Here is a 12404-nt window from a genome sequence, read left to right as displayed (position 1 = left end):
AGAGATAATCAAAAAGCCGCCAACAAAATACATAAAAGGGAAAAAATAAATGAAAAGCATAATAATCTTTGATAATAACTTCTGATTCCAACATTGAGATTGGTTGAACGGTCAATCCACCGATATGTCTCTAGAACAGTGGTTCCCAACCTTTCTACCCTGGAGGACCGGTAAAATAAAATGTACTTGCGGACCGGCAAAATCTGAAATTAGTGGAAAAGAAAATAATAACATATATTTGCGTAATGTCGAGCAATCACTATGCCTTTAGAAAAAAAAGGCACTCCCTAAAAACATTTCGCATGAGGAAAAACTATCGACTAATGTGCCGACAAATATTTGAATGGGTGGAATATAAATTAATAACTTATATTTGCGTAATAAAATGCAGTGCTGGGCACGGATTATGTGTAAAAAGGCACACATCTCACATAAATATATGTATATAGATGTCAAATCATGTACAAACACAAATACCTTCCAGGGAGAATTTTGCTACTGTGTCGTTTTCAATACAGGATTTCAAACGAGGCATCTAAAAAAGGTTTTGCAACACAAAGCTCTGCAGCGGCTCACAGTCGATTTATTTATTTCGTTTTAATTGAAGCTAGAAGTAACTGGTTGAAAATTCGGAAAACAGTTTGAATGCTCGTATACTTATCGATGGGTGAACGTTATCAAGAGAGCTCAAGAATGAATTGTGACAATGATTCTTTTATAAATCTGGACTGTAAAGTAAAAGTTTCATTGGGTTCATTATATCAATGCCTCTGCAGTTGATCAATGCTTCAAAAAAAAAAAGAATTTATATTACAATGAGAATGTCCTTGCGAACTTCGCACCAGGCTCAAAATCCTGCTGTGCCTCACCCGGTAAAGATCTCTGCGGTCCATGCTTTGTTGTGCGTCTCGTAGCCACCTGCAGCGTCGCAACAAATTCATGGGTGTCAAGGTGAACTCAGGAATATTATACTGTTCTTGACAGTTTTCTGGTTTAAACAAAGAAATATTCATAACCTTTTATTTGGATAGTAATATTTATCGAAAAAAAAGAATGCCGAACGGAAAAAGCACGCATGCAGATTTTCGGGTTTCTGAATTTTTTTGAGTGATTCTCATCTTTAAATAGCTATGACTTTCTGTTGCTTTTTTGAGCTGTGACAATTACCACACGATTCCAAAGCTTTTATCCTAAAAACTACTACAGTTTACAATATATGAATATGCGCAGCGGATCGCCGAGATCGACTAACATTTTCTTAATATCTTGCGATCGACTGATTGTTAGAAATTTCTCCATCGAATGCCATCCTTCCAATAATCCTCCCACTTTGAACCGAACTTAGTTTACACTGAATTTTAGATTCAAGGCCTATAAGTATTTAACCGTTTAGTTGGAATTTGCAAAAGTTTTATGTTTCTCAACTTAAGCGTCAACGCACTCATTGGGTTACTTTTGTCTTATTGTGTGTCCCAAGGGAGGTCTATCACTGCCCAATGAAAGAAGACTACCGATTCTATAGGAGTGCCGCGAATATATTCACCTATGGAGTTCATCGTAGTTTGCGTTGACGGATCGTTCATTGGTCAGGGCATCCGTGTCGGCCCGTTTGTTTCTTATAATTATTAGTGACGAAACTTGTGAACTTTTTCGTAACAATAAGCTTGGTCAAGCATGCGCCCAGACATATTGTCTTTCCCGCACGCACAGTATTCGCCTCCTTGAAACATAAAATAAGCTGTGCTTGGATATTGAACTAAATGAGTATTTGTAACCAGTCTTACTTGGATCTCAACAAATTACATTTATTAGCGTTAGCACTGATTTAAAATATTAAATCAATCACCACCAACCTATTGGATTATTAGTGGCTCGGTAATGGCCTTTAACATATTATCTAATCGTACGATGTGGTTAGGAAAATCAGCGCAATGTAAGTTTCCCACGAGAAAATACTGAAGCTCGTTCAATTCACACATTAAAACCATTGTCATTTCAATTTAAAAAACAAAAGTGAAATGTAACGTTAGTTTCTTGATGACCCAATATTTATATATATATATAAGATGGCAAAGTCAAAAAAACATTAGCGGCATCTAGTCATGGAGTAGTATTTGTAAATTCGGAATGATGCAAAATAATAGTTTGGAAGTTAAGATACAACAAAGCCGTTAACTACAATGTTTGACATATGGAAGCCTTTCAAAGATGAAAATATTTGCCCAAATTTTCTACAATATACTTTTTTTATTGCAGTTAATATTAAATAAAATAGATATGCCGCATAAATCTTTTGTCGTATTATGGTGTGTCGTGATCATACCTGCAGTTTTAGGTGACATACCGAACGTATACGAGTTTTGTTCTGCTCTAATTACTGACAAAACTGCATCGAGTCATAACTGTCCTGCTCAGTGCCAGGGAAGGCCCGGAAAGCGGGGGCCAGAGGGTAGGAGGGGTCTGCTTGGTGTAAAAGGTGACAGAGGCGAAGAGGGGACAACGGAACGCTTGGAGGAGAAAATAAGATTGTTAGAAGGTAAGCTTTTTTGTTATGCATTTAACATTCATTTTTTACGCCCTAAATATAGCCAACTGGAACTGAGACATTACATTTACATTTTGGACATTACATTTTGAATTATTTTGGACGGGTTTGGTATGGAATTGCGTGAAACCCAGGCATATCACTTTTTCAGAACTTATATTGCACAGAATAAATACATTTTATGAAAAATGAATTGTTTTGATATAATTCATCGAGCAGTGACTTTAGGTCCGACAATTCGCAAAACAAGTCCCTGAAACGGCAATTAATTTTTTCTGGGCCGTGTCCAGTGGATAATAAAACAGTGAGACACAAAGAATTTTATTAGAATTTATTTGAATAAATTAAAACTGTTTAATTCTACAAAATACGAAAAGGAAATTAAGGATAATCTGAGCGCATCTTCTTGCATTTTTACCTCAGAAAAAATGAAGAAAACCGTTGACATTATTCCAAAACGTAAGTAATTTAAAATTCAATGTATTTTTTTACATTTCATTTTACTCTGGATAGGTACTGAAATAGAAAAATAATGACTATTGGACTACAAAATTAAATAATCAGGTAAATAAAATTTGTTCTATATCCATACCATAAAAATAATCAGATGATCAGTAGAATATAATCGAAGCACTTATTTATAAATAGAAAATTTCTTTTTTATCCATTGCAGTATCCTACTGTGGAATGGGAATGAAGAGCAGGGATATTCCAGATCATGTGATTACTGCATCATCTGATTTTAATTACCAACATGCCGCTCATCATGGACGAATGGATGAAAATGCTGTTTTCCATACAGCTTCAAATGGATTTAGTGTAGGTGCCTGGTGCTCCGGACAAAACAGTAGGTATTTTTGTGTTCACTTCCACTTGATATATCTTAACATCAAGTGGATCCTAACATTTTGTTTTATATTTCAAACGAAGCCCTCCATAGTTTTTAAGCGAGCCCCATAGCATGCCACTTCTAAGGAGCACGATGTACTATTATTTCCATGTAAAATTGTAATGAATTAACAGCCGATTCTTCACCTTTTTCTAACCTTCCAATCAGGTAGACATTTTGAAAAGTAAACGATTAAACGTAAAAATATTTTAACAGTTTCTAAAAAATAGAAAACTCATACTAAATTTGCGAATTAATATTTATCAGAAAATGGTGAGTGGATTCAGATTGATTTTCAACGTCCGAGATTTATAGGTGGAATAGTAACTCAGGGACGCCCAATTAAATACGGATGGGACTTCAATCAGTGGGTAAAAACATACAAAGTAGCGTGTGGGAATTCAACTTCTACTCTGAGAACTATAACGGATAATGAGATCGACAAAGTATGTATCGTATAATTTTCTTTTATATGATTGTAGACAAAAGATGAAAAACAAACGGCAATACGAAAAAGGGGTATTATATTTGAATAAATTTTCTACTTCACTGGTAAAAACCAATCTAGCTACACACATTGACAGCGACAGACCATGCCATTTCAATGGTGCCCGTAACACCATTATGGAAATTAAATAACTGAACAGAAAACATTCGTATTGAAATTAGTTGCTTTTGAAATTTTCTTAGGATTTAGATTTGTTCTCGGCGTTGTGGCGCAACGTGCTAAGCTTTACGAGTACGTTCGCCACCGCACCTCTGATTATCTGCGTGGGTACGAATCCCACGTGAGATAATTATGTGCGAGGGGATTACTGAATTTCTCGTCTCTTTTGTAAAATGATGTTTTTTTTACTTCAGGTTTTTGTAGGAAACACGGATGAGGATTCTAAAGTGATTACCATGTTCCCCAAACCTCTGTCTTGTCGTTTTGTTCGTTTATATCCAATGTCCTGGAATATTGGCATATGCATGAGAATGGAAGTAATTCGAGGCGAATGTCACGACATGTTCTAAGAATTTATGCTATTCGACTTCAAATAGGCTTACAGACGATCTAGAAAAGCATTCACAGGATTTACACAATTTTACTGAAAGATTAAGCCAACTTTTGGCTCAATATCAAACACTAAATCGATTAGTTTTCTCATTTTCACTACTGAACCGCGTTTCAAATGTTTAGTTTTAGCAGCAATTGTTATCAGTACAGTAGATAAAATATGTTGTTTATTTTTGATGAGTTTTCAAATTTTGTAGACTGCATCAGATGTTGCTAACGTACGAAAAAAATGGTGCCAATTAACTTCCGTATTCGTGTGCATGAGCATTTAAGTATTGTACTATTTTCATCATGTGTTAAAACTTGAATTTCGTAAATATAAGCGTAACGCATTAGTTTTTTTAATAAAACTCGTTTAACTTGTGTTAGGTCGTGTATAAAATTGGTAGAGGTCCCGGTGGATATAGTCAAAAAGTCGCCAACAAGGATACAAATTTGAAAACATAAATATCTTTGATAATAAATTCTGATTCCAACGTTGATCGAACGGTCAATCCAGAGATATCAGTGTATGTTATTCGTTTTTTCGGTGTCACAAATTTGACAAAAACACCCAGGCAGTTTAGGAATTAAATAAAATGGTAATATGCAACGATAGTGCGCAAAATACGAAAGCTGCAATGTAGAGAATTGTGTCATTACTCCAGGGCAGCCATTTTTAACACAAATGCCTCCTGGGGTCCCTATAATTCCTCAAGTAATGACTCTCAGTCCAACAATTTGCAAAACGATCACTTCCAATCGATGTATCTCAACATTTTTGTTTTATTTTTTAAACGAGGCCCTCCATATATATATAGCGAGTACCTTTGCCATGCCCCTTCCATGCACTATATTTTTTAATAGGAGTACGACGTATCATTATTTGCATGTAAAAATTGTAATGAACCAACAGATTATCTATCTTTTTCTGAGTATAACCATCAAATCAGGTAAATATTTTATAAAAGCCAGCGATTACTATAACAACTTCAATAATATCCGGAGGAAACTATTTTGCGTTAAACACGTAAAAATTTGATACAGTTTCAAAAAAAGGAAAATCATACTGAATTTGCGAATTAATATTTATCAGCAAATGATCAGTGGATTCAGGTTGATTTTCAACGCCCGAGATTTATAGGTGGAATAGTAACACAGGGACGCCCAATTAAATACGTATGGGACTTCAATCAGTGGGTAAAAACATGCAAAATAGCGTGTGGGAATTCAACTTCTACTCTGAGAACTATAACCGGATAATGCTATTGACAAAGTATGTATCGTACAATATTCTTGTATATAAACGCACACTAGGGATAAAAAAAGTAATACGATGAAGAACTATTATATATATAAATATATTAGCTATTCATTATTACCTATATTAGTTACTAATTCGTGGGTTCGCATATTCGTATCAAATGTGCGAGAAAATTGCTAAACTTTTCGCTGCCGTATAGGGTGGTTCACGTAAGCGCCGGTCGGTTACGGCTTTCTCCACTAACAAGTCTATAAACCGGAAACAAATAACTGGCCAACTAATTTCATTCCCGACGCGGACTGGTAGCCGTACTCGAGGCCGGGGTTCGACATATGATTAAGCCGTCTTATCAGTTTACCTCTCCCCGGGTTAAATATGCAAATCCTATCTTAATATTTCCTTCGTAAGGTTCCAAGTATATAAGCAAGATGAATCTGGAAATTACAATAAACTTTTCAGTTATTTTCCTATTCATCTATTTCTTTTGTGCTTTTTTATATCGAAAGTATAACAATAATGTTTGTCGTATTTTGTAAAATAATATTTTTATTTATGTTTTACTATAGGTCTTTTCAGGAAACACGGATGAGAATTCTAAAGTGATTAACATGTTTCCCAAACCTCTGATTTGTCGCTTTGTTTGTTTGTACCCATTATCATGGAAATATCACCAATGCATGAGAATGGAAGTAATTCGAGGCGAATGTCACGACTTGTTCTAAGAATCCATGCTATTCGACTTTGAATAGGCTTACAACCGACCTAGGAACGCCTTTTCAGAATTTTACTGAAATATTGAGCTAACTTTTGGCTCATTATCAAACACTAAATCGACTAGTTGTTTTTCTTTTCACTATTGAACCGCGTTTCAAATTTTCAGTTTTATCAGCAATCATAAAATATGTTGTTTCTTTTTTTCAAAGTTTTCAAATTTTGTAGACTGCTTCAGATGTTGCTTCTTGTTGTTGTTCTTCATAACACTTATAAATTTCATAAGTAGGCATTACGCATTAATGATTTTCAATAAAACTCGTTCAACTTGTGTTAGATCGTGTATGAAATTGATAGAGATCCAAAGTAGAGATAATCAAAAAGCCGCCAACAAAATACATAAAAGGGAAAAAATAAATGAAAAGCATAATAATCTTTGATAATAACTTCTGATTCCAACATTGAGATTGGTTGAGCGGTCAATCCACCGATATGTCTCTAGAACAGTGGTTCCCAACCTTTCTACCCTGGCGGACCGGTAAAATAAAATGTCTTTGCGGACCGGCAAAAACTGAAATTAGTGGAAAAGAAAATAATAACATATATTTGCGTAATGTCGAGCAATCACTATGCCTTTAGAAAAAAAAGGCACCCCCTAAAAACATTTCGCATGAGGAAAAACTATCAAATAATGTGCCGACAAAAATTGAAATGGGTGGAATATAAATTAATAACTTATATTTCCGTAATAAGATGCAGTGCTGGGCACGCATTATGCGTAAAAAAGGTACACATCTCACATAAAAACATGCAGATGTCAAATCATATAACTCCAGGGAGAATTTTGCTACTGTGTCGTTTTCAATACAGGACTGCAAACGAGGCATCTAAAAAAGGTTTTGCAACACAAAGCTCCGCAGCGGCTCACAGTCGATTTATTTGTTTCGTTTTAATTGAAGCTAGAAGTAACTGGTTGAAAATTCGGACAACAGTTTAAATGCTCGTATACTTATCGATGGGTAAACGTTATCAAGAGAGCCCAAGAATGAATTGTGACAATGATTCTTTTATAAATCTGGACTGTAAAGTAAAATTTTCATTGGGTTCATTATATCAATGCCTCTGCAGTTGATCAATGCTTCAAAAAAAATGAATTTATATTACAATGAGAATGTCCTTGCGAACTTCGCACCAGGCTCAAAATCCTGCTGTGCCTCACCCGGTAAAGATCACTGCGGTCCCTACTTTGTTGTGCGTCTCGTAGCCACCTGCAGCGTCGCAACAAATTCATGGGTGTCAAGGTGAACTCAGGAATATTATACTGTTCTTTACAGTTTTCTGGTTTAAACAAAGAAATATTCATAACCTTTTATTTGGATAGTAATATTTATCGAAAAAAAGAATGCCGAACGGAAAAAGCACGCATGCAGATTTTCGGGTTTCTGAATTTTTTTGAGTGATTCTCATCTTTAAATAGCTATGACTTTCTGTTGCTTTTTTGAGCTGTGACAATTACCACACGATTCCAAAGCTTTTATCCTAAAAACTACTACAGTTTACAATATATGGATATGCGCAGCGGATCGCCGAGATCGATTAACATTTTCTTAATATCTTGCGATCGACTGATTGTTAGAAATTTCTCCATCGAATGCCATCCTTGCAATAGGCCTACCACTTTGAACCGAACTTAGTTTACACTGAATTTTAGATTCAAGGCCTATAAGTACTTAACCGTTTAGTTGGAATTTGCAAAAATTTTATATGTTTCTCAACTTAAGCGTCAACGCACTCATTGGGTCACTTTTGTCTTATTGTGTGTCCCAAGGGAGGTCTATCACTGCCCAATGAGAGAAGACTACGATTCTCTGGGAGTGCCGCGAATATAATCACCTATGCCGGGTTCATCGTAGTTTGCGTTGACGGATCGTTCATTGGTCAAGGCATCCGTGTCGGCCCGTTTGTTTCTTATAATTATTAGCGACGAAACTTGTGAACTTTTTCGTAAAAATAAGCTTGGTCAAGCATGCGCCCAGACATATCGTCTTTCCCGCACGCACAGTATTCGCCTCCCTGAAACACAAAATAAGCGGTGCTTGGGTATTGAACTAAATGAGTGTTTGTAACCAGTCTTACTTGGATTTCAACAAATTACATTTATTAGCGTAAGCACTGATTTAAAATATCAAATCAATCACCACCAACCTATTGGATTATTAGTGGCTCGGTAAATGCCTTTAACATAATATCTAATCATACGATGTGGTTAGGAAAATCAGCGCTATGTAAGTTTCCCACGAGAAAATACTGAAGCTCATTCAATTCACACATTAAAACCATTGTCATTTCAATTTGAAAAAAATGTGAAATATAACGTTATTTCCCTGATGACCTAATATTTATATATATATATAAGATGGCAAAGTCAAAAAAACATTAGCGGCATCTAGTCATGGAGTAGTATTTGTAAATTCGGAATGATGCAAAATAATAGTTTGGAAGTTAAGATACAACAAAGCCGTTAACTACAATGTTTGACATATTGAACAGAGGGTATAACCGTATAACGATATGTTCATTTCAATTTTAAATTACATTTATCAGGACATATGGAAGCTTTTCAAAGATGAAAATATTTGCCCAAATTTTCTACAATATACTTTTTTTTATTGCGGTTAATATTAAATAAAATAGATATGCCGCATAAATCTTTTGTCGTATTATGGTGCTGTGTCGTGATCATACCTGCAGTTTTAGGTGACATACCGAACGTATACGAGTTTTGTTCTGCTCTAATGACTGACAAAACTGCATCGAGTCATAGCTGTGCTGATCAGTGCCAGGGAAGGCCTGGAAAGCGAGGGCCAGAGGGTAGGAGGGGTCTGCCTGGTGTAAAAGGTGACAGAGGCCAAGAGGGGACAACGGAAAGCCTGGAAGATAAAATAAGATTGTTAGAAGGTAAATTTTTTGCATAGAAATTTCATTTCCTACGTCCTAAATATAGCCAACTGGAAACGAGACACGTTGACGTCATGAATCACATTTTAGATTATTTCGGACGGCTCGCTATGGAATCGCGTGAAACCCAAGCTTATTACTTGTCCAGAACTTATATTTACAGAATAAATACCATTTTGGAAAAACGAACGAGTTTTTTAATTGGCAATGAATTTTTACTAGACCAGGTCCAGTAGATAATAAAACAGTGTTTATCAACGAAGTTTATTTGAATAAATTAAAACATTAATTATACAACATACGTATAGGAAAATAAAGATAATTGAGCTCTTCTTCTTGCATTTATACTTTAGAAAAAATGAAGAAAACCGTTGACATTATTCCAAAACGTAAGATATTTACAATTCAATATATTTTTTACATTTCATTTTACCCAGGAAAGGAACTGAAATGAGAAAATAGTTAATGACTTATGGTCTATTCTATATAAGCCATAGTCGGTCGTGAGCTTATTTGTAGAGGGGTCAAGCAAATAAATTATATTATTCGTATATATAATATTTCATATTCGCCATTTTCAAAATATGCAGTACTATAGTCAGTTATCGAATACAACAGTTCGATCGAAGCGACGATTGTTGTTTGCAATTGATCAATTCGATGGAAACTAATACTCCGTGAAAATACTCAGATGATCAGTAGAACATAATCGAAGTACTTATTTATAAAATGGAAAATCCTTTCATATTCATTGCAGTATCATACTGTGGATTGGGAATGAAGAACAGGGATATTCCAGATCATGCGATTACTGCATCATCTGATTATGATTACCGACATGCCGCTCATCATGGACGAATGGATGAAAATGCTGTTTTCCATACAGCTTCAACTGGATTTAGTATAGGTGCTTGGTGCCCCACACACGATAGTAAGTATTTCCGTGTTGAATTCCACTTGATAATCCATTGTATCTTTGCAGTTCTTTTACTTTCCAATTAGGCCCTCCAGGTTTTTTAAATGAGTACCATTGCATGCCCTTTCTAACTTAAATTATTAGTAAGAGTACGATGTCCCCTTATTTGAATGTAAAATTGTATACTTAATCAACGGTTCTCTATCTCTTTTTGATTATAACCTCTGAATCAGGTAAATAAAAAATAAAATAAAAATAAACGATAATTTTGACAAGTCCAACAACATCCGGTGGCAATTATTTCGCGTTAAACACGTAAAAACATGTATACAGTTTTCAAAAAAATCCTAATAAATTTATAAAGTATTATTTTTCAGCAAATCATCCGTGGATTCAGGTTGATTTTCAACGTCCGAGATTTATAGGTGGAATAGTAACTCAGGGACGCCCAATTAAATATGGATGGGACCACAATCAGTGGGTAAAAACATACAAAGTAGCGTGTGGGAATTCAACTTCTACTCTGAGAACTATAACGGATAATTCTGTCGACAAAGTATGTATCGCACAATTTTCTTTTATATAATCGTACACGAGGGATGAAAAACAAAATAATACGATGAAGGGCTATTGTATTCAAAAAAATCTGCTGCTTCTATTTGGTAAAAACCAATCTGGCTACACGCAATCACTACGGTATAACAAGCTATCACAGTGATCGCCCGTAACCCCACTATAGAAATTAAACAACTAAACAAAAAACATTGGTATATAGAAATACGCCCGCCACCGCATCTCTGATTACCTTGCGTGGGTTCGCAGTTTCGAATCCCATGCGAGAATAGCTATGTGTAAGATGATTGCGGGACTCCTCTCTGTCGTAGAGTGATTAACTTAACCCCTGGTCGGTTACGGCTTTCACCACTATCAATTCCATGCATCTGAAACAAATTTCTGGCTAACAATCCCGTACCTGACATGGTCTGATAACTGAACGAGAGACCGCGGTTTTTCATATGATTAAGCCACCGTATCGGCTTTCCTCTCCCCAGAAATAAATATGTAAATCCTATCCTATACTAATAATTCATTCGCAGGGTCCCAAGTATACAAGCAGGATGAAACTGGAAATTACAACAAAATTTGTATTATTCATTTCTATTTATCAATTTCTATTCCCATTATAATCTTTTTGATATTGATATCATAACAATAACGTTTGTCGTGTTTTGCAAAATAATGTGTTTTTTTACTTTAGGTCTTTGTAGGAAACACGGATGAGGATTCTAAAGTGATTAACATGTTTCCCAAACCTCTGATTTGTCGCCTTATTCGTTTGTACCCATTATCATGGAATAATCACCCATGCATGAGAATGGAAGTAATTCGAGGCGAATGTCACGACATGTTCTAAGAATCCATGCTATTCGACATTGAATAGGCTTACAAACGACCGAGAAAAGCCTTTACAGGATTTACAAAATTTTACTGAAAGATAAAGCCAACTTTTGACTCATTATCAAACATTAAATCGACCAGTTGCTTCTCTTTTTCACTGTTGATCCGCGTTTTAAATTTTCAGTTTCAGCAGCAATCAGAATCATTACAGTAGATAGAATATAATGTTTAATTTTGTAAATTTTTTCAATCTGTATAATTATACTACTTCAGATGTTGCTAAAAGTACGAGGAAAATGGTGACAATTGACTTTCGTATTCGTGTGCATGAGCATTTCTGTCTTTCCCACTTTGACTCGAACTTAGTTTACTACACTAACCTTGATAACTTCACTAACTACACCGTTTATTTGGAATTTGAAAAGTTTTATATGCTTCTCAACTTTAGACGTCACTCATTGGGTTACGTTTGTCTTATTGTGACATAGCCAAAGGAAGGCTATCTTTCCAATGAAGTGGACTACGATTCTCTAGGAGTGCCGTGAATATAATTACCTATGGGTTTCATCGTAGTTACATGTTTATTATAATTATTAGTGACGGAACTTGTAAACTGTTATGTAAAAATAAGCTTGGTCAAGCATGCGCCCAGACATATCGTCTTTCCCGCACGCATAGTATTCG

At 35.3% G+C, this 12404-nt stretch overlaps 2 protein-coding genes across 2 annotated transcripts; both read left to right on the top strand.

Moving 5' to 3' along the window:
• Positions 1–2260: 2260 nt before the first annotated feature.
• LOC144419929 (inactive carboxypeptidase-like protein X2) lies at positions 2261–5122 on the top strand. The gene is made up of 5 exons (XM_078110178.1): positions 2261–2536; positions 2969–3004; positions 3219–3392; positions 3702–3880; positions 4296–5122. Exons 1-5 carry the CDS (start codon positions 2278–2280, stop codon positions 4449–4451), a joined length of 804 nt encoding a protein of 267 aa, XP_077966304.1. The 5' UTR covers positions 2261–2277; the 3' UTR covers positions 4452–5122.
• Positions 5123–9000: 3878 nt separating this feature from the next.
• LOC120336288 (inactive carboxypeptidase-like protein X2) lies at positions 9001–12312 on the top strand. Its single transcript, XM_039403929.2, has 5 exons — positions 9001–9406; positions 9760–9795; positions 10164–10337; positions 10700–10878; positions 11581–12312. The coding sequence occupies exons 1-5, from the start codon at positions 9145–9147 to the stop codon at positions 11734–11736; spliced, it is 807 nt and encodes a 268-aa protein (XP_039259863.2). The 5' UTR covers positions 9001–9144; the 3' UTR covers positions 11737–12312.
• The last annotated feature ends 92 nt before the right edge of the window (positions 12313–12404 follow it).

The sequence above is a fragment of the Styela clava genome, chromosome 2, assembly GCF_964204865.1.
Source record: "Styela clava chromosome 2, kaStyClav1.hap1.2, whole genome shotgun sequence".
NCBI classification, from domain to species: Eukaryota; Metazoa; Chordata; class Ascidiacea; order Stolidobranchia; family Styelidae; genus Styela; species Styela clava.
This window is presented reverse-complemented; position numbering and strand designations above follow the sequence as displayed.

Excerpts from the sequence above, each read along its gene's own strand:
- LOC144419929 (XM_078110178.1), top strand. The coding sequence starts at position 2,278 with ATGCCGCATAAATCTTTTGTCGTATTATGGTGTGTCGTGATCATACCT. Across the intron at positions 3,005-3,218 it reads CGTTGACATTATTCCAAAAC|TATCCTACTGTGGAATGGGA; the intron begins GTAAGTAATTTA and ends TATCCATTGCAG. Across the intron at positions 3,881-4,295 it reads CGGATAATGAGATCGACAAA|GTTTTTGTAGGAAACACGGA; the intron begins GTATGTATCGTA and ends TTTTTACTTCAG.
- LOC120336288 (XM_039403929.2), top strand. The coding sequence starts at position 9,145 with ATGCCGCATAAATCTTTTGTCGTATTATGGTGCTGTGTCGTGATCATA. Across the intron at positions 9,407-9,759 it reads TAAAATAAGATTGTTAGAAG|AAAAAATGAAGAAAACCGTT; the intron begins GTAAATTTTTTG and ends TTTATACTTTAG. Across the intron at positions 10,338-10,699 it reads TTGGTGCCCCACACACGATA|CAAATCATCCGTGGATTCAG; the intron begins GTAAGTATTTCC and ends ATTATTTTTCAG.